Genomic DNA, 22,108 nt, shown 5'->3' with positions numbered 1-22,108 from the left:
CGAGGGCGTCAATCTACTGTAATGCTGAATGGTGAAGGAGCCCTTCCCCAACCCAGGAGAATGATCCCATGTTAGGGTGTGGCTTGGAGAGCTTTAATGAGAAGATGGAAATAAGCCCATGTTATAAGCCCATGTCAACGCAAAGAGACGAAACCAGTATTTAGGGAAAAGTTTCTATCCATGAAGCATGAAGCCATCCTTAGACCTGCAGAGTCTGGAATTGGGAAATGGAACCTGTGGCGGTGTGCCTACGTGGTTCTGGGACCTGTTTCTGGATGGAGGGATTGCCAAACTAGTTCTCCTCTGAGAAGAAGACTAATAAGTGTGGAGCCCTGAGATGGTTGTTGGCTTATTGTGCTGGGTACCCCACTCTGGGAGCCTCCTCTCTGAGGTCAAAAGCCTGAGTGCTGACATAGAGTTAGACAAAGCCTAGTTTCAGAAGCCAAGTTTGGAAGGCATGTAGGAAGATTTTACCTTTAATAGATCTTCAGGGACTGCACAAAACATTACATGGCAAGGCTCTCCATGCTTCTGCTTTGAAGTAGGAAGTGTCATCCTAAGACCCACAAAAACTACAGGCGGAGTAGAATGGGATCCTGACATTCTGGAGATGGCCTCCATATTCATTCAGTAGTGATGCTATCGTCTGAGAATGCCTGGGGCACTCACCTGGCCCCACAGACTTTCCCAAATGGAGCCATTGTTGTGGCTGGACCAGCCCTTGTGCTTCTTATTGCAAGATACACTTCAGCAACAACTATTAGGGAACTTTGAAAAAACAAAGTTTTTTCACATGTCTTGGAGGGTACACGGCATGCCTGGTACAACATAGCAAGGGTGGGGGCGGAGAGAGAAGACCTGGGCTTCTACCCTTATTCCGGTGGAGGGTCGGGTGCCTGGGGTTACACAGGTTCACTCTTTCCTGGTAAATTTAAAACATAAGAGCAGGAATTAAAGGGTGGGAAGGGAAAAGCAGGATCACCCAAGCAGTTAGTTATCTAGGTTGCTGAAGGCTCTTTAAAAGGAGAATGGCATGGGTGGGGCGGCCTGTATCTAGTTGTGTAGCTGGCAATTTGTTTATTCGAGATGGACATCTTTGAAATGGAGCCACAGCAAAAGCTTCATGTCAAACACTAACATTGCAATCAGAAAAGCTACCAATTGTCAGGCACTTACATTACAGTGTCGTACTTGGAATCATCCTGGAGAAAACCAAGTAATAGGTGATTTCTTCTAAACCTGACCTATCGCAGGGCAGGGAACATGACCTATCTGTAGCATTCTCAGCATTTGACCCAGGTAAAGAAATGTAAAAACAAGCAAACAAAAAGCCTACTCTAGTAAGTTAGTTAAACTTCTAATATGTTACTTAACAGTGCAGGCTATGAATAGAGCTCCCTGAGTGTGCCCTTGAGCAAGACTCTTACCCTGTCTGTATTTTTTTCTCTTACCTATTATATGGGTATAATAATAATACCTATGTGATAAGATTGTTGTTGAGACTCAGATGATGTATGGAAAGCACCTAGCTAGCATATAATAAGCACTCGGTAAATGTTTCTTTTTTATAGTTATTACCACTTGAGAAAAGCTCATTCTGCATATCATAAGTCCTCCAGATATTTTAGGAGTGGGAAGGAACTCCTTCTGAACACGAGTGGAGTAAAGTCAACTGCTCCAGGTTAAAATATCGGAGAAGCTGGGGCTAGCAGGTAGCCTTCTCCTTATCTGCTGGTTTAATAGAAAATGCAGGTCTCAGAAAGTAAGACTCGATCTGCTCAGGGGCTTGCAGACTCCCTAGTGCCTTACAAATCTGTTTTCTTTTCTTCCTGGACATTCAACTAGACTATAGTTTGCAGCTGCTCCTGCAGTTAGGTGTGGCCATTGGAGATCTAACTATAAAATTAGGAGGAAGTCACATAACCAATCCCAGGCCTGACTTATAAATACCTCCTATGTTTAAGCTTCCATTCTTTCTCTCTCTGCTACCTAAATGGAGAGGTACCAAACTATGTGTTGAAGATAGTGAAGGCTGGAAGGAGCCTGGTTCCCAGAATCACTGCTTGGAGAAGAGCCGCCTAACTAGGCAGCCCATATTGGACTGTGAGATGCGTGAGAAATAAACATTAGTGTGTTCATATTTGGGGGTTTATCTGTTACATCATCTGGAGACAGCTTAGGAGGGGCTTTGCCTACCGGTGGGTGGAGGAAGGATGTGAAGTGTAGAAAGATGGGGAGAACTCCAAGAATCCTATTCATGGAGTCCAGAAACTTCTCCTAGAATGAGGAACTACTGGAGGGTTGCCTTGACAATCCTTTGGCAGCCCCCTTTGTTTGCTTCAGCTTTGCTGGGTAAAAACACTAAAAGGAACTCCAACCCTCTTTGGTTTTCTGGGCCTTTGCAGGGCCTGCAATAAGGTCCAATGGAAGCAGAAAGAGTGAGTAGGAAGCATCTGAAGTGGGAAATGCCGTTAGGCTGGCTCATAAAAGATGAGTGCTGTGGGCAGTAAAATGAGCTCAGAAGGAAAACATGATGACTGTTTTCTCGGCCTTAAGCAGCAAGGCCCCCTTTCACCGTCCCACGTGGCATTAATGCCTGGCTGCAGAAAGCAAGGGGCTCTGTGCAGAGATCGGCTCAGGGAGAGTGGCCGTGAAGCTCTCCCTGGGGCCCTGGCCCGGGGAGAGGGCTGGTGTGGCAGTGTTGCAGGGGATAGAGTTTGACTCTGCCATCCCCGCCCAGCTCCCACTGGTCCTTTCGAGGGTGAAGGTTCCCACGGAGACCCTGGAGGGCATCCTGAATCGCCCAAAGCTAGGACATCGCACATAAGATATAGGAGTCCAGAGTCATGGTGCCAGGAGCAGATGTGAGATTTGACTTAAGAAAGCGAACGTCTTCTCCCCCACCCCCACCGCCATCACTCATTGTCCCATGGAGAGCATTCTCTTCTGAACTGTGCTGCCTCCACTTATAAAGTTGCCATGACTTCTTCAAAGGAAAATTCAGGTTCACCCTTCTCCACGAACACTTCTCTTTCTATTATAGTCCCCATCAATCTCACTTTTAGAAGAACATAGTGGTGGAAAGGCCTGGGTTGGAGGCCTCCTTTTGTTCCTTCCGAGCTCTTATGATTCTGTGCGTATTACCAACGTCTGTAGGTTTCAGTTTCCCCATCTATAAAATAGGGATTGAAATACAAATCCTGTAAGGTACTTGCCAGGATTATAGGATAACTTTGCATAATGTGTGACATGTAATAAACACTCAATAAAAATGTGTTTCCATCTAAAATCGTGCCACATATACAGACAAGCCTCAGAGATCCTGCAGGTTCGGTTCCAGACCACGACAATAAAGCAAATATTGCAATAGAGTCAGGCACATCAATTTTTTTGATTCCCCAGTCAGTGCATATCAAAGTGATGTTTACATTGTACTAGTCTATAAAGTGTGCAACAGCATTACGTCTAAAAAGATAATTTACATAACTTAATTTAAAAATGCTTTATTGCTAAAAAGCGGTAAACATCATCTTTTTGCTGGTGGAGGGTCTTGCTTTGATATTGATGAAAATACAATATCTGCAAAGTGCCACAGAAAGAGGTATGTCTGTATGATCTTTACCACCAACTTAATACTTTTATTGTTCAATGTTTCATATGCACATATTCACTCCTCAGCCAGGCCGAAATCTTCTAGAAGTTAGAAATTTTCTGTACCCTCATATAACGGAACAGTTCCAAGAACATTGCAGCATCCCAAGCTGCATTTAATACTTTTTATTAATAGTGGTTCGTTATTACCCTGATTGTTATTAATTGGTGATTTGATCATTAGTTTTAACTTTAGTTGGGTAGAAGGGTTAACTCTCATTCTCTGCCAAGGAAGTCATGAAAATAGGGCTTGACTGGGACTGTAGAGAAGATAAATTGTATAAAAGGCCCCAGTCCCAAAAGGCCAGCAGCAGGGCTTCAGAGATAAGTATCAGTGCCACAAAGCCATGGGAAGGACAAAAAATGCCTGGCCTCAGCTGACGTGAGAATAGCAGAATGCATCTTCCATTGAGAGTGTGGCTGCCCACGGCAGAAGTTGGAGTTAGCAAATTCTAAGATAATGTCTGTGTCAGGATGGGGGCGAGTTAGTATCTAAATTAAGTTTACATGAATCTGTCACAATACAATGAAGAACAATAAATCACTGTTAATTTAGGTCCCATTAATCTGGAGTGAACGATAATTCAGCCATGCAACCATGTTGCAATATCCTTGAGAAATGGGTTTGGTCAACAAACTCAACAGTAAAAATGAAGATGTATTGCGATTCTGTGATAGGCCAGGAACTGTCCTAGGCATTGAGAATGCAAAGAGGAACAAGACAGGCTTTACTCAAGAACCGTGAGCAAGGCTGGAGCATCTTAACTTACAGAGGAATAATCTTTCTATAGCCTTGTGTCTGTAACCAGTATGCCAATTATAATCATTTTCACCATTTCATTGAAGAGAATTGTGTAGAGCATACTCTCGACAGTTCTTTATCCAGTTTTTGTCAAAAATAAATATTTTTTATTGCTTCTGTTACAGATAGCAACACATGCCATAATTAAGGTGTAACCGACTTGGATTGTTCCAGTTAATCCAAATCTGTATGTAGTGCTCTTAAATGATTACTGAAATTATTATCCTATTCAATGAAAATATGGAGACTTCTATGTCAAGTTTGCCCCATGGCGCATTATAATTCCCTGTTGCCTAAAACTTCAAACACTATTAGACCAGTGAACAGTATTTGGTGTGTTGCTAAATCAGAAAGAAATCACCATAAGCTTCATATGCAGTTGTTTTAGGTCTCCTGTTATGAAGCCAAGGGTTGACTGCAAGATTTCCAAATAGAGCCTTCTTCAATTTTGAGACATCTCCTGCCCAGAGGGCCTACAGACCGTGAAGGTCCTTAGTCACCCATTAGCCCAGCTCTATTTTATCAGTCATCTGGAGGCTAATGAAATTAACTGGCATGCCACTCTCTGATGTTATTTATGAAACAAAAGCAATGATTAATGAAGATTTTTGCTCCCCCAAATCGAGCTCTGTTTCCGGTGAATGAGTGTGGTGATCAGCAGTTCGAGCCACCCTAATGAAATGTGTCAGTGGGCTCCCAGGATAATGGTCCACCAAGAAACCGTTCGGGGTATAGGTAAGAACAGGAGATTTCAAGGCCCGGCTCTGCTGCCTCCCAGCCCTATTGAAGTACAGGCAGGTCACGACCTTTGTAATCCTAGTCGTCCATTTGCAAAACAATACTTCCTGCCCTGTTCCCATTTCAGTAATTGTGAGACTCAAATGAGATAATATGGGACTGCACTTGTGAATTGAAGAGCCCTGCGCTCATTTTTAGTCGCTTATCCCTCATCGAGTGGTACCTTACCACTCAGAGTCACTCCTCCATGCTGTGGTACATTCAAAGGAGAGGGTATATATTTAGCAGTAAACATAGTACCAAGTAAATCCCAGCCACAGAGGTCGTCTTGTTTCACCACTTAGACTGTATCTTCCTCCCGATTGTCCCCATGCCTCGTGGGACTGCTGGGGCTCCAGAGGAAGGACTGTGCTAATTGAGTCAGACCTGGTTTCAAGTTCTACTCCCCTCTGTGACGGGCTGCCTATACGGGTATGATCCTGGAAACACGGGGTCTCTCTGCTAGTTATTAATCATAAGGTGAGGATGGTAACGTTTTCTTCATGATGGGGTCTCAATAAAGATGGTGAAAAGTAGTCGCGATGACAGGACTGGGCTCATTGTGAAGCATAGGCTGATGCGTAGCTTGCTATGAATGTTTCCCAGATGAACAATCACGCAGAGAACAATGGCAAAGATTTTATTTAGCGGCTTTCTGTGCTTGGCACTTAGAAACAGAGTTCCGTGCATAAGGGCAAATTTTTATACACCTTTTCTTCATACATATTTTACATACCCTTTTTATTGCCCCCTTTTTTAATATTCATAATATTGAATTCCCCACTAGGCACATAAATACACTTATCTACAACACTTCAAAACCAAAACTCTTAATAATATCTGTATTATTTTACTTGGTATTATTTGCATTTCCACACCATTTTAAAAGTTGAGCTGGCACCAAACTCCACTTGTTTTCTTATCATTAAAGGATCTGAAGGGAAGGGAAAGATGAAGGAAAAAAAACCCAAAACATCAAAATGCAATGAACTATTGGATAAAAAATGGAGGTCTAAGGGCAGATGGGAGGATGTAGAAGGCCCATCTGCAATTCCCTGGAACGTGACAGGATTTCTCCCGCCACAGGGGCTGTGGGTCAGGTGTCTGGACCTGGCAGGTGAGAAGCCAGACCACTGTCGCCTCTGCGCTTCGTTTCATTGCCGGGATTGTAATACTCTTCCTTCTTCACACCGCTGAGTCCCTGCGAGGCTGCACACTCGGGAATGGGGAACAACAATTCTTGTCTTGTGCACCCCTCTTCTGGATCTCGATGGTCAGAGCTGTGGGATGGAGAAGCTTTCCTTGCCCTGGTTCTCTCTCACCAGCACCCTGACCAAGCACAGTGTCCCAGAGCCTTTGACTCATCAGTAACACCAGGATTCTTTCTATAACCTGTAGGGGGGACAGGAAGAAACAAACCAAAAGCAAACTTCCTTGGTGAATCAGAACTCTCGTGATTGCTCACACTTCCTCTCTCAGTCTTGCTCTCCGCCTCTTTCTTGCCCTCTATGCTTTCTCTTTCTCTCTCTCTCTTTCTCTCTCTCTCTCGCTCTCTCTCTCTCTCTCATTCAGCTGCTCTTACACCCTCTTTTCCAGTCGGAACGTCGATGATAGCATACTGAGTGAAGACAGCCAAAGTTTTCAAAGCAATCTTTTCAAAAAGCCAAGTCCAGGTGTAGTACTGATGTCTTAGCACCCGCATCGATGGGAAGGGGTTCCAGGATACATGGTTCATTCCAGAAATGGGAAGCTGCAGGGGACAAAGGTTGGCAGCTGCTGCTAGCCCAATCCATCTAATGTCGTACAAATTCTGGGTGAAAGCACCCATTCTGGGCCTCCCTCCACAGAGTTCGCCCAGTTCTGAGTCGTGTGTGTGTGTGTGTGTGTGTGTGTGTGTGTGTGTGTGTGAACATGTGTGTGTGTGCACGCATGCATGTGTCTATGTACGGGTAGGTCTGTATGTGTGTGTGGCTAACTTTTCATGGCTGCTACACACTAGCAACTCCCTTAACATTATTATAAAATGATTATTCAGTTTCTTCAAAGGCCACTCTGGAGTAGACGATGCTTTATAAATCGAAGCTTTGGGAAGGCAGGAGAAGGGCCACCGAGTTGGAGGTGATTCACCACAAGTATACTTCAGTGGCTTGAAAGTCTCTTCTTGTTCTTGGGTATATGCTTTCCTCCGCCAGAAAAAAAAAAAAAAAAACATACACAGTTCCTGTGTTTCAAAGGCGTTGGGCTCCCAGGAGGAGGATCTGCCCATGGAGACGCTGGCGCCCTGGCTGCTCTAGGCTCCGTGGTGCGTGGACCGGCCATTAAACCATGTGGACAGACATCTGGGAGGAGGAGCCTGGGACCGCCCCGTACTGCCGGCCATCACAGGTGTTAGTCGCCTGCTGATTATTGGGTGACGGGCTGATCATGTGCATACCGTGCTCCATCCCCGTGGGCAGGTACTGCCTCTCTCCGAAGGCCCCGTTGGAAGGAGAAGAACAGAGTAAAGTGCTTTGAGAGGCGCTCAGTTTTTCTGGGCTTGCAGCCAGCCTAGGGGAAGTGGGGAAATTGTATCCATACAGGTTGTAAGGGTTGTGGAGAGAGAAGGCATTGTAGGAGCTCTGCTGCATGTGGCTGCCCCCGAACATGTGTGGTGAGGTGGAGGTGGAGGCTGCATTGCCTGCCTGCATGACATACTGGAACTGGGAAGTGGGAAAGGACCCCAGCTGGCCACCATAGGCTTCCATCTTGCTGTTGCTAGGCAACGAGGGAGGTGTTGGTATTCCTGAGATCAGGGATGGAGTCCTCTGAGGCATGAAGGTTTCAGAGGGCTGAGTGGCTGAAGCAGTGCCACTCTGGAGCCTGTTGTAGCCACTGTCACTCAGCCCTGGGTAGCTCTGCAAGGCAGCCATGTTGCTTCGGGCACAGGGCGGATAATCAGAGAGGTTCAGATTACACAGCTGGCTCTCACGGCAGCCCACGTTGAAAGTGTTGGGGGCCAGATGAAAAGTGGGAGGAGAACAGGATGGAGATAAAAGATGAGAAGAAGCTGAAGGAGATGGTGTCCCAGTGCTGGAGGTGGTCGGGGAAGTGCCTGTGCTGCCTCCTGAAAAATAAAACATGAATTCCATTGAGCTAGGGAGGACTTTCAAGTTGTTGGGTCTGTCTAGGACTGATGCAAGCCATGCAGGAGGTGCCCTCAAATGTCCAAGATGGGCTGGCTTTTACAGAACCACTGCTTTCCCTTAACTCAGCAAACTTATGCTAAGTGATTCCACCTGTGTGTGCAAGTGTACACACACACACACACACACACACACACACTCCAAAAGAGAGGATGAAGAGGGTCGACAAAAAAGAACACTACATTCTTTTGTTTCTCTAAGAACTAGATCTTAGTGAGTCTTGTTTTTTTAAAAAAAAATAATAATAATAAACCTCCCAGTATTCACTTTGCCACTTCTCACCATCAACTTCACTTTCCAGTAAGACGCCTGGTAATCAGCATGAAAATCCACTAGTTCAACTTTTCCCATTCTCGGTGGAAATGCATTACAGAAGGATTGTAACCTGGCACTGTTGCCTACTTCACCATTTTTAGCCTTCCACCCCAAAAAATAGGACACCAAATCTCAGGACCTTAATCTCAGAGGAAATGGGGTCCTGGGGCAGGGCACCAAGTCCAGGCCGAGGCCTGGGAGGGCTGAGCAGAGGGGCTCAGGTAGTGGGAACTGGGGTGTGGGATTGAAGTTCTGTCATATGAAAGACATTATGAGCACAATTATAAGAGCTCGGTTAGCATAAAGCAAAGTGAACTCAAAACGAAATCATCATGACCCACAGGGGCTGCTACTCTCCCTTTATGAGAGCCTGTCCAGACTCAGACTGGAACAAAGATTGTAAACGTCGTCTTCGGGTGTTATAAATATAACAACAAGAGACCAAACAGGTCATAAAGTCAGGAGATCCGCATTCTACTCACAGCTCTGCCACACTAACCCCCATCTGACCCTGGGCACATCGCTTTCCCCTCTGGGTTGCAGTTGCTTTATCTAGAAGATGAGAACTTGAGTGAGATCAATCATTCTCAAGCTAGCAGAAGCCGCAAGCTTTCAAAACTGTTGAAGTTCCAGAATCCCACCTCAGTCTAACTAAATGAGAATTTCTGAGCCTGGGACCTCCAAATCCATATTGTCTTAAAAGCTCCCCAAATAATTCTCATGTGCGGCCCGTGTTGAGAACCCAAATTCCTTCTTTCAAAGGACCTAGAGTGGTGGTTCTTAAACAGGAGTGTGCTTGTTAAAACACAGACAGCTGACTCCACCCGTAGAGTTTCTGATGCTATGTTTCTGGGGCAGGGCCTGAGAATTTTCATCTTCAATAAGTTCTCCGGTGAAACTGCTGCTGCTGATCTAGGGAACACACTTTGGGTTAGGTCCCTTTCATCTCCTACAGTCCCTGAATGTGTATTTGAAAGGGTTGCTCTTAAGGCATTTAGATATTAGAACTGGATTGATAGCTGATGGATACACCAGCAGACAAAAGGCCAGCTCAACCCAACCTACTGCCAGTGTTGTCTCATAGTTTAAGAAGGCCAAAAATGACCTTTCCAAGCCACCCCTTTCCCTGGTCATCCACTTCCTGCCTTGCCCGTTGGAAGTTAAAGACAGTGGTGAGTACTGGGACTGCTGGAGCTTTCATTTGCATTCCAGAAGGAGTAGCTGCTTTGTCTTCCGTACATGGGGAATCTCCTTCCTTCAGAGTGAAATGGGGAGTTTCCTGGAGTTGTTGAGAGCTATGATTCCCCAGGGCACATCCACAGCTCAGGTAGGGACTCTTAGAACCTGAGCTCCTGTGAAAGGGTAAAGGCCGTTTTAAGTGGAAAGGAGCAGGAATAAGGCTTTTATCAGTGAGGGAAATGGGAAGAAAACCAGCTAGATTCCAGATCCTGAAATGCAAAGAAGCCAAAGTGTGCCAGGCAGGAGGGTCCAGATGTGCAAATCGAGACACATCAGAAAGGAGCTCAGAGTTCACTTTTAGCAGGAAAAAAAAAAGCGTCAGCCTACATCCCCAGATACGGGAGTAGTATTGGCTGTAGAAGTACAAATTTAGCTCTTAGGTAGTCATAGTTTTTTTCAGAGTTCACTTTTGACAAAGCCCAAGTAATACCATCTCCTCTGGTCAAAAAAATTTCTTCAGTGAATTTTCAAGGTAGCACTGGATTTCGTTACAATAGCTGCTGATTTTAGAGTCATTTCAGGAAATCCTCCTTCCTTATTTCTTGATCATGCCTTAACTTCCTTTAAGAGAGGTAAGAAGATTTTTTTTTCCATAAATGGAACTAAGGCCAACACTATAATACCTGTGGAAGAAGTAAGCCAGCTGCTGACCATGGCAGGGAGGGCACCAAGCCCAAGTCCAGGTCCACTGGCCTCCATCCAGCTAATGACCACAGGCCAGGTGGGCAACGTCATCTGTGCAGTGAGGGGCTCAAACTGACAGGTTCAGTTACCGTCCTTCCCAGAATCATGTTCATGTCTAAGGATTCAATATACGCTAAAATGTGGATGGCCAATGACACAGACTTTCCAACGAAGGAATCCTTTCAATGTAATGAAAGCATTCTGGAAGGGGAAGGCTAAGAGGATGAGGAGAGAACAAACATCTCATTTCTTGTTCTTGTCACTCTGAACAGCCTAGCCTGCAGGGCCTTACGGGAAGCTTCAGAATCCGTTTTTTCTGTAAGTGTGTGCTTCCCCCTACACATTTTCCTCGCCTTCCACCCTAAATGCCACGAGCTTCCGTGAAATAAGTGCTATGGCACAAGCAGGGAAACTTGACTCCAGCTGTAAAGAGAGTTGTGTTTTATAGGCTCTGTATCTGGTCTCCTCTCTTTGAAAGTCCGGCCCTGCTCTCCCAGACCTGGTGTTTATGTGGCCCCCCAGGAGGCCCCCACTCAGTACACAGAACTCTCCCGGGATAGGTATGTTCCATCAGGCACTGGCCTATTGGCCTACAGGCAGGAAGTGCAGGATGGAGCAGATGACTTTTTACAAGTCTAAATGGTTTTCTCGGACGGCCCACGATGGAACGAATGGTACTGATTTAAGGCCTCAATTGGTTTCACTACAAAAAAAAAAAAAAAAAATGAAGGGAACTATTAACAAGTTACAGGGATTTCTGCTGAGCAGATGAGAGGCACATGTTAAAAAGTTTGTAGTCAGCTTGCTTTGGCTTTTAAACGACACTCCCTGGAAATGAGACTTGGTGGCCTGCTGAGCCTCAGGGGGTGGGAGCCCCCATACGAAGGAGCATTTGAAGCGGGGAGAGCAAACCTGTCCAAGAGGTTACAGGGCTTTCATTCACTTTGAAGAAATGCTCTGATGTAAAGTACTCAGTACAGATAATAGCGATTTTTCAAAGTCCACAGAAAAAGAGAAGACTGCGGTCTTCGTTTTGCGGAGAAGCACACCGAGATACTGAGAGTCTTTGCTCTCATGACCTAACAACTTGTCAGCTGTTAAACAAGATTGGTAGTGCCAGCCAAGTGCTACATAAGCATAAGGAGACAGGCCGTCCTTCCTGTGCATTTCAACACTTGGCCTCGAGGCCTCTCATCGCACAAAAGCTAGGGCAGAATGGGAGGCAGGCCACACGGACACGGACACGAGGGGTCAGAGCCGCTCGCCTCCCTCTCCTGCATTGTGGTCTCTTCCCTTTACCCTAATCCCCTCTGTACCCGCTGGGTCCAAATGCTCTAGGGCCTTGATTTAATCTTGATTTAATGGGTGAGCATGGACTGCAGAGTCCGAGAAAGCCCCATCCCAGCTGTCTTACTGACCTTAGCAAGTTCGTCTCTCCCTACAAATGGATTTACAGTTATGTACGTTGTAAGGGTGTTCTGAGAAATGGATGAAATAATACATATTACGAAGTGCACCTGGATATGAAATATTTGTTTCCTTTCGTCTTTCCTTGTATGAGTAACAAAGAACCGAAAGAAGGAAATGGAATCTTGGGGCACTTGGGTTCTGCTGGGGCTAGCTCTCAGGTGTGGCCTGACCATGGAGCTGAGCAACGTCACGCACTGGTGGGCGTGATGTCACAGCTACACACCCCGATGTAACAGGCTGGAGAGGGCTCATGGCTCTGAATGGTAGAGCACTGGGCACGTGACAGTTGTGGACCCATGAGGGCCATATTCCCAAGGGCTAAACCAACTCTCTCTCTCCTCCCTGAACTTTCTGTCCCTTCCCACTCACCCCTGCCCGGGATGGAAATGGGAAGCCCCGTGTCTCCATCTCTTCTCAGATCAAACAAAGCAGAATTGAACATAAGTAGATAAATTGGTGTCTCTCCCACTATCCATGAAGTTCTTAACCCACTTTTGAGTGGTGATTAAAATGGAATGCCCATGACTTATTTATTACATAACTGAAAATTTGTCTTCTTCACCCATCCCCCCACTTCCTCCCCTCTCGCAGCCATCAGTTTGTTCTCTGTCCCTGTAAGTCTTTCTGTTTTGTTTTATTCATTTTTTTCGTTTCCCCGCGTATAAGTGAACAGGGATATGAACTACGACATAGGAAATATAGTCAATCATAGCATAACTCTGTACGGTGACAGACGTACAGTGATCTCTTTTTAAAGTATATAAATATTGAATCACTATGTTGTACGCCTAAAACGAATATAATATTTTGTCAACTTTAATTTGAAAATAAATGAATAAAAAAATAAATAATTTAGTTTTTAAAAACGTAATGCCCTCACTAGCCAAAATCTTTCTGGCATTCCAGGATAATCCCTCATCCTGTCTGCATCCTATCTTACCCTTGGCTAGAACTGAGGAGGTAGTCATTAAAATTGATATTCAACATGAATTTGCTCCAGTATTCAAGTCTAACAGCCAAAATCACCAAAAAGAATACATGTGTAACAGTGAGTCCATACAAGGACAATAGCCTAACTATACTTGTGTTCCATGAAGACAAGTTCATGTGACTGTGAAAATCCTGAATATCAAACCTGCTGACTTTTCCATCTTGAAATTGATCACTTCCAGATTGTAATGTGGAGACGTTCACATACAGTTTCCTTTAGGGTTTATATTGTTGTTGTTTTTCTCCCCCCCCCCAAAAAAAGCTGCAAAACAGTAACACAAAACCCATCTGGGCGAGTAAAGAATAAATTTCCATGTAATCACTTGGTTCCCCAAGCCAGACTCTTCCCTCCTGCAACTTGATGGCATGTGTCCCTGAGTAGCCTTTGAGGCTTTCAAACAGGTAAGAAGTAAAATGGGAGCACCCCATGGTCTGATTCCAGGGAATTAACCCCAGCAGCCACAAAGTTGAACGATCACAGCCCTGTTCATCCCACGTAAGGATTACCTTTGGTGAAAATGAGCCAAACCCTTCTCAAAATGCGAATGTGAACCATTATAGCGCTAACAGCAATTGTGTGGTTTCAATCTTAGAAACTGACTCCTAGTGCATCTTTCTCCATAAAATTTCAAGACACGCATAGATCCAAATCTCTTCCCTGTAGAATAGCTTTTAATATATTCGCCCAATTCTCATTTCTCACACTGGTCTCTCTGCTTCTTAGAAGACCCAGTTTTACGCCTGCCACACTCCCTAGGTAGACTGCCCCTGTTTTTTTTCACTTTCCATTAACTTATTTGTTTCTCTGCTACTTGTTTCACTGCCTTCCTTGCTGCAGTGTACATCTGTTGTTATTGTAATTTAGAACTACTCTGCCTCTCTCCTGGCAATAGTACACGGTTTCCCACTGAGAAATACCCCCTCTCCCACTCTCACCCCTTCCCCCTACCTCCAGGGAAATCATGTTACTCACACCTGCACAATCGAGGCATCATATTGCCCACCCCACCCCCCACCACAGTAATTGGTTCAGGGGTGACTCAATTAGAGTCAATGAGACTTAGTGAGATTTTGCTAGAAACCTTAGGAGAGAGGCACGTGACCTTTCCCATCAGATTTAAACCTAAAAGGATGTAGGTCCAGGGCTGCCGGCAGCTATGTTACCACCCTGGGGAGCCTGAGAATGAAGTCAGGTGGGAGACGATGACAGTTTGGAGTGGGGTGGTGGCAAGGGAGATTAGAGATGTAGATGGATTTAAGAACTTGGTAATAGTCCGATATGGTAGGTTGGGAAGGGGGTCGAGACACATCCAGGATGATGAATGGATGGTGGTGTCCTTCCCTCAGTAGAGGGCGCCGAGTCTCTGAGGTAAATCATGGCCTCCGTTTTGGACACATTGAATATAAAGGACTTTGGGGACAAACTAGAAAACATAAGCAATAACTGTTTGTTTTAGTGGATTGATTTGAGATGTTCTCTAACTCCTGTCCAGAGAGCTTCGTGGGCATTATTCCTTATCTCAGGGATAAATGAGATTTGCAGAAATTGGCAATCCTTGAGTCATTACAGCGATCACACAGTAGTTTAAAGGCTGCTGCTACCCATTCAACTGTCCTCCTTTCCCAATCTTTCACATGTATGAATTTGCTCGGTATCCAATCCCTCTCCCTGACCAACCTCTAATGCAAGTCCGCACCAACAGAGACCCTCAGAATCCTAACTTTTAACTGCCTGACAAACAGGAAAACACCCAAAGGTGTTGAAATCTGTCTAGTGATGTCTGCTACCAGGTGAGGAGAAGGGAGGGCTTCTGTAAATGGCAGGTCTCCTCATTTCCACAGATGGAGACATACTGCCAACTCTGGTGTCACTGGTCCAGGACGGGTCCTTTCAGCACAACAGTTGTCAAATCACTTGAAGACGCGGCTCACAAAAGCTCTCTCAGGTTTGTCCATACAAACAGGATTGAACTTGGCCATAACTGAGCTAGGCTGTTATTTCTTCTTTTTTCTCAGTATTATCTCAGTCAACTTCCCCACGCGTGACTTGCTAGGTTAGTCCATTTTGTCCCTGTCACTAGCAATGTCATTCCTGAAATATAATTTCTATCTCCAGATTCTCCAAAAGAATAAATTCCCATGTTAATTCTAAATGAAATGAAAATGTCTGAAGACTATAGACTTGACTTCATAAAAATGAAATACAGACCTATTTAGAGTTAATGAGCAAGTTGTTGGAAAAAAAATCATCAATTCGAAGGATTTTTTTTTTTTTTGGAACATTAAAGCTGTAATAAGTAAAAAAAAAAAAAAAAAAAGAAGAAGAAAAATAATATGGTCTGGCGGAAACTGTCCTGTCAAGTAAGAGATCCACTCCAGAGTTCTCAACTCAGTCCTGTCACCATTTAACTGGCACTAGACAGCTCTTTGCCTCCGTTTCTTTTTTGTGTAAAGGGCGGAGGCTAATGAATCCCATGCATTCTTCCCATAAGGGAAAACAACTACAGAGAACACCCATTCGATCCATTTTGAAAAACAGAAGGATTTGGGTTTTCACAAAACTGGCTGATTCACCTAAAGGCTCCCCTTGAAATGTTGTCAACAGATGGATCGAAATAAAAGAAATAAAAATGACAGCAAGGGCACGGTGAGAAAAGTATCCTTAACCTCGTCCGAGCAGAATGGTTGATCCAGCCTCCAACAGCGGCAGCCCAAAACTGTGCTGGGGTCACGTATTGGACCTGCCAGGTGGTCACGTGTTTGAAGCTCTGAGGGAACACGGACACACCTGTGCGAGTCAGTCATTATCTGAGGTTGGGCGCCAACTTTACCAACACCCTCATCACCAAAACAGAATTGCTACCTAGTCAGTCTGCCACTCCAGTTCCCTCCAGGAGCTCGCCACCCTCTACTTCTTCTAAGAGGCAAAACCAGTTCCACACAGACAGCTGTGTCTCTTTTCTTCATTTTATGAGTGATACTGTCCAGAGTTACTGGAATTCTTCGTTCTTAAGGGAAGAGAGCATGGGTATTGTTACTTTTACGTCCTTTGTGAACGTCAAGAAATCAAGCCACATCTTTTGTAATAATGAGAATCTGGATCAGGTTCAGTGTACAGTTCAAAACTGTATTCCAATTAAACTGTTTAATAGAGTCTGGGCTTTTCCTCTAGCCCGTCCCACTGCCATGTGTATCCAATAATTCAAGCTCCTTCCCCACCACCACCAATAAGAAGGGGAGTCACTGAAGAAGTGTAACATTGTCTTTGAAAGTTCAGTTTCTCTTAAACCATTATTTGCAAAGTGTCCACAATACATGTTCATATCGAGAAATTTTTCAGTAGAAGTACCATTTAACCTGCTTTCTGTACACCTGAGCCACTCACGCCGGTTCCCCATTCTGCACCTGCCCCGTGGCCCCACATGGTGGTGACATGCAGGCTGTATCCCCCGCCTCACTCCACACCCATACACATAGTAGGTGGTTGTGCTCCATGATGCAGTCAGTGACGCTGGCTACCTGAGCCACAGTGACACGCAGTGACCTCATTCAGTGTTCGTTAGGTACTTCCTGGGTGCCAGGCCCTCTGGTCAATCTTAGGACACAGCCGTGAGCACAGTGTCAGCACGAATGCCTGTTCTCAGGAACTGGCAGTACCCCTACCAACCTCTCCTACCAGCCTGCATGATACAGACACCTACTTAGCTAGAGCTTGGAAAGTCAACGAGTAAGGCAAGGGCAGATAAGCAAGAAGCCAGCTCAGAAATAAATAGGATCAAGTCAGTGTCGCTGCGTGATCCGTTTTAATTTCTAACGCATATTTCTATAAATGGCCTCATGAAAAGTTGTCCCTCTTTTGTGGGTGAAGAAACCAGGCCCCAGAGAAGTAACGTGCCCAAGGTTATATGGAGAGTTAGTGGCTATCAAAGATAAGGGACCGTATTTCCCAACTCCCATAAAACCTCTGCCTCTTCAGGGTCATGGGGGCCTCAAAGCAGTGCAACACCTGAATATGTATTGACCTCTTAAGTCACTTCATATGAAGGGGGCTTCCATTTCTCTTCCACTTATACAAAAAAAAAAAAAAGATAGAAATTTTCTAGATCGTTTGCCTCACTGGATCCCTGTAGAAATGAATGGTCTAATCATGTGTTGAATAATTAATCATCAAGAAGGCAATTTCTCTTGTGCTTGATACATTTCCTCTTATGTATCCATATACAGAGACCTGGGGGCGGGGGTGGATGGGGGTGAAGATGGTAATGATGCCAATTAGTATGTACTGAGTGCTTCCTACATTTTGAAATGTGTTGTCTCATTTAACCATAAGAATTCTATTCTCCCATTTTGCAGATAGGAAAACTAAGTGTCAGAAAGGATAAGGGACTTGACCAAGGTCACAAAGCTAGGAAGGAACAGCGTGAAGAGCCTAACCCAAGTTGTCTGACTGCAGAGCCTATGCTTTCAATCTCTATATTCGTCTTAATACCTGAGCGATTTTAGCATTTTAGGTTACAAACCTATTTTAGTGTATAAATTGCCAAAAGCTGCCCTGAGGAGGAAATGTAATATGATGTACAGTCAGTCCAGTCCTAGAATGACTTGCCACATTACAAAGCCACAAATTCAAAAACGAGGATTCTGTGAATGGTGACCATTTGATGGGACAGAATAAGTGCGATCTGTAATTTTAATCATTGTCACTTTGGGGCAGGAAATGATTGGAGAGGGAGATTCATAAGGCGTCTGACACTCTGGAAAGCTTTCACTCAGGTATCCAGGTGAATGGGTAAACGCGCTGGGAGAGCCACTGACTGGACTGAGAAAATGAGTTGAAAACTGTCCATGTCTGTACACGTGGCCAAAGATTTCCCAACCTGAGCTACAAGGGGAAGGGATATTAGAAATTGGATGAAAAGCACAAAGCAGTGGGGGATAGGGGGTCCACTCATCCCATCAATTGAGAAGCGTGCTGCACAGAAGCAAAAGGAGAGAGAGAGCACAAGTTGCTAAATTCAGGTGGGCTTTTGGCAGCCGCCTTCGCACTGTCAGACCTGGAGCAATTTATTCCCACTGTCCAGAGCTAAGTCTTTTCTCACCTACGAAACTAGAGTAAGAAAACTGATAAGACTGCCATGAGGAATAAATGAAGTTGTTACAAATATATCTTCAAATACCAAGGGCTGCGTGAATGCTTAGGGATAGAAATGAGCATTTCAATACTGTCATTATCATGAGCATATAACCTGGCTTTGAGGAAGGGAGAGAGAATTGGGGGTGCCGCATGAAATGCTGCCTCTGGACCGGCCTGTTCGCACAAGTGATGATGCTTTAGTTATTTACGGAACTACCAAGTTCTCATCGCTCGGTGGCTTGGCTTGGCTTGGGGCCCGATGTGCCGTATTCAGGTCAGCTCCCACTCCTCCCCAGGTCTATCACTGGGCAGAGGCTTTGCCCCACGGCTTTACCTTGCTGCTTTTGCATGGTGGTGAAATCCTCAAAAGTGAGTGTGCGCACAGGGGGTCTCCAGAAGGCGTAAGTCTCCATGATGGCTTCCAGTCCGGTTCTGCAGAGAGAAAAGCCAGACACTGTACATCATCCCAAGAAATGCACTGACGTTTTAAAGATCCTGGGTGGTTTGTCTGGCTAGTGGTATATATGCAGGCACTGAGAGATGGTACCACCAGGGTAAATTAGTCTGGCAGAGCTCAAGGCACCGATGACCCTGGGTAGCAGGAGGAAGAAGGAATGAACCCAATTCAGATTCTTTGCAAGCAAGTCATAACTATGATGGAGCCGCACTCCGACCTTGCTTCAAAGGAGGTGTGGCATGCATGGAAAAAAACATAAGTGTTAAAGGTCAAGGTCACTAATATCATGAATAGAGTTGAGCAGAAAGTAGCAGTGGCTGTTTCTCTAGCACAGGACGATGTCACGGACACAGTCTGTCCCAGAGTCACCTCCAACACTGGGTGTGTGGAGTCAATGAAACTATCGAATTGCTGTGGCTTTAAAGGCTCCTTAAATCAACAGAGACAAGCAAGTCACTAGAAATAAAAGGAGAAATAAGCAGCCAAATACACTTGAGTTTCTGTTCAGTAAGAAACACCTTCCTGAAGCCAAAAAAAGAGTTTGGTTTCAGAAATTATACCCTAAGCAAAAAAGAACAATACTTTTCTGCAAATATTTATCTATATTATGTAATCTAATAATCAAGCTGGTCTTTGAGAGTCCAACACTTGGGACTGTCAGACTTCAGGAAACATCCAATATTTTACAAATCCATTAAGGCTTCTGTTTCATTGATATTAGCAATTCCATTAATTGAATTATGCGCACACTGCCTACTTGACCCGTTAGTAAATTCTCTCTGTATCATGTGTGTGAGGTGCTGATGGACATTGTTGTACCGGAATTAGCCAGGTTATCCCAGACGTATTCTTACTGATACTCCACATCCTCAAAACAGTATTGGGGGGAGGTCATTTAAAGCTTTGCACACAGCTTCTTATTATTGACTTTTCTTTCAAACTAGCTCCTTCTGTCTTAAGTGGAAGAAGAGGAAGTTCAGGGGCTGCGGGGAAGGTAGGAGGAGGGTAGAGAAGTGGCCTAAGTCACCCGAATATAACCTGGTGTCCCTTCCTGGAAAAGACAAGCTTTCCCTCTGGAGATGAAACTTGGGCTGCCTGTTCTTCTCCCTAGGTAATACATTTCCAGAGTTCTCTTCAGTTTTGCATACCAAGAATAAAGTGAGAAGTTTTATTTTAAGTGAGAACAAATATCCTTTCCTTAGACATGACTATGAAATCCCCTGAGGCTCTTCTCAGATGAGCTGCTGATACACTGATTGGCTCTTTTTGTTGGAAAACGTCCTCTCTCAACAGGCCTCACTTGAACAGTTCACTTTCTAAAGTCTTCTCTGGAATCGTGGAGGCTTTAAATACACCAATGTTGGCAAATCAAACTCTGTATTTTTAGAAGAGGTTGAGAGGAGAGGGTGTTGCATGGTGTTTATTAGCTGTTAATCTGTTAAAAGTAGGAATAGAGGACATCTCCACGTAGTCACCGTACATTAATGGCGAATACAGTACATGAAACTATTTGTGGAGAGAAAGAGTCCAGGCAATTAGAGAGTTCAGAATAATAAGGGGATAGGCAGATAAAGCCATGCTGAGCCTTGGCAAATATAGGACAGGTTTAGGTCTCACTGCCTTGATTTGGAATGTTGGTGGCCCCCCAGAACATCTTAGGGTTCCCTTCACTGCAACTGGCAAGGTCTTTATTGTTCCACTTCCCATTCCATTTGTTCCAAGACCATGTGCCAATGACGGGTATAGAATATTAGCTCAAGGACAAAGAACAGGCCCTTCGCCTTCCATGAGGTGATAGGAGACTGGGAGATAGCAATAACAACGCTGATACCCTGCCAATCTGACGTTTCTTAAAGAAACAGACGATGAACCTGGATTTCATTTTCAGAACAGGCAAAAATGCTCTGGAAAATTGATGACGTAATAATTTTACGTAAAGCAGTCAGCTCTATATAGGATAGTGACCATTTATCCATTTATCCAAATCTAAGATCTAAGTGAAAAACTAAGGTAAAGAACCATAGATTTAAAAATTGGGAGGGACCGTGGGCGACAGCAGCTTCTACTTCCTATGATGCCATTTTGGATGGTTACCCAGCCTGTGTCGGAGTTCTGCCCAGGGAAAATACTCAGTTTTTTGACAGATCTATTAGAAAGTTCTTTCTGACCTGGGGCTGAAATCTCTGATGTAACTTTTACTCTCTGGTTCCATTACCACTAGGAAAATGGTGAGAGTGCCAGACATTTTCCACAGCCTCATCAGGAAGACGTTCCTTAGCTGTGAAGAATGTAATGTATGACTCGCTACATATGACTCGCACCCTAGGTCCATCCAGTTCAGAGGTCATTTTGGTGGTGGACTTGTGGCGGAGGGGCTATGACTATCAAAACATAATGGCCAAGATCACACATTCCTGACCACACTTTCTTTACTAATCCACCGTGGATTCATCTCTCATCGATTTACCCTAGACCCTAACGGAATCTATTTATAGCGTCAGAGTGTATCTTTTTAGCAAAATTAATCCTACTCGTTTACTATATGCCGCACCTTGTTTCTCCTCAAACTGCATTAAGCTTCATTGGGCAGAGCTAACTGTTAGAAAGTACTGGTTCTATATATAAGGATTTGGTGAAGTGCCATGGCAACATAATTGTTAGGTCACTCACCTCTCTCCACCTCTCTCCAAAGTAGCATGTCTACTTTGGATCCCATGGGTTTTTGTTTTGTTTTTTGTTTTGGGGTTTTTTTTGTTTGTTTTTTTATGTTCCAGTGCTTAGCAGAATGCCTGTTCCATGGCAAGATCTCAACTGATATGAGTCATTATTTCAGGAACTTTAACCAACATTCATTTTCTAAGTCTAAAGCTTAGGAAAACAACTTGACGCGAAATCCAGATTCCGAAGACAGAAGGAATCCTCTAGTAGTAGAGACTTGGGGATCGTTTCTGGCCGACTGTGTCTTTTGCGACTCGGGTCTCAGAGAGGTTTCAGGTTTCCTTTGATTTGTTCCTTTCCAGTCATGGAATTTCTGACCTTCAGCAGAGACTGAGTCCCTGCGCGGAGGCCAGCCAGCCCTCCCCTCGTCTTCTCTTACAAGAGCCCTTGCCCACCACCCATGAACACTTTTAGCTACTTGGATGTCTATTTGAAGTTTATCCTGAGGGACACACTGTTTATTTATTCACCATCATTATACCCTAGTTTTGTAAATTGTCATCTCAAGGTTTTTAAAAGTGAATTCGTTGTCTAACAGACTTTTTGAAAAAGCTGTCTTAGGTAACCACATATCGTTAACATGTTCCACACGGAGAGCCTCTCCCGGTTTGTGACCCACCAGAGACCTGATGTCATCTCTGAGGTTTCCAATCAGAGATGATCAAATTGGCAAGGGTTCCCTTCTTGCC

The 22,108-nt window shown here is 44.6% G+C and overlaps 1 protein-coding gene across 3 annotated transcripts in view; it reads right to left on the bottom strand.

Moving 5' to 3' along the window:
- Positions 1 to 5,849: 5,849 nt before the first annotated feature.
- The window catches only part of TBX15 (T-box transcription factor 15), a 99,360-nt gene continuing 83,101 nt past the window's right edge, over positions 5,850 to 22,108 (bottom strand). The window contains exons 7-9 of one of the 3 annotated variants that reach the window (XR_013991680.1): positions 18,579 to 18,676; positions 6,813 to 8,333; positions 5,855 to 6,622 (exon numbers count right to left, since the gene is read on the bottom strand). Coding sequence is in view for 2 of the 3 variants with exons in the window: in XM_081025147.1 (XP_080881273.1) it covers positions 7,549 to 8,333; positions 18,579 to 18,676 (883 nt within the window). In the remaining variant the exon portion in view is untranslated. Of the gene's footprint in view, positions 8,334 to 18,578; positions 18,677 to 22,108 lie in introns of all 3 variants that reach the window. The other 2 variants (XM_081025147.1, XM_081025148.1) reach the window with 2 other exon arrangements.

This window comes from Rhinolophus hipposideros (assembly GCF_964194185.1).
Source record: "Rhinolophus hipposideros genome assembly, chromosome: 19".
NCBI classification, from domain to species: Eukaryota; Metazoa; Chordata; class Mammalia; order Chiroptera; family Rhinolophidae; genus Rhinolophus; species Rhinolophus hipposideros.
The sequence above is the reverse complement of the archived record's forward strand: the minus strand, read 5'-3'. Positions and strand labels throughout refer to the sequence as shown.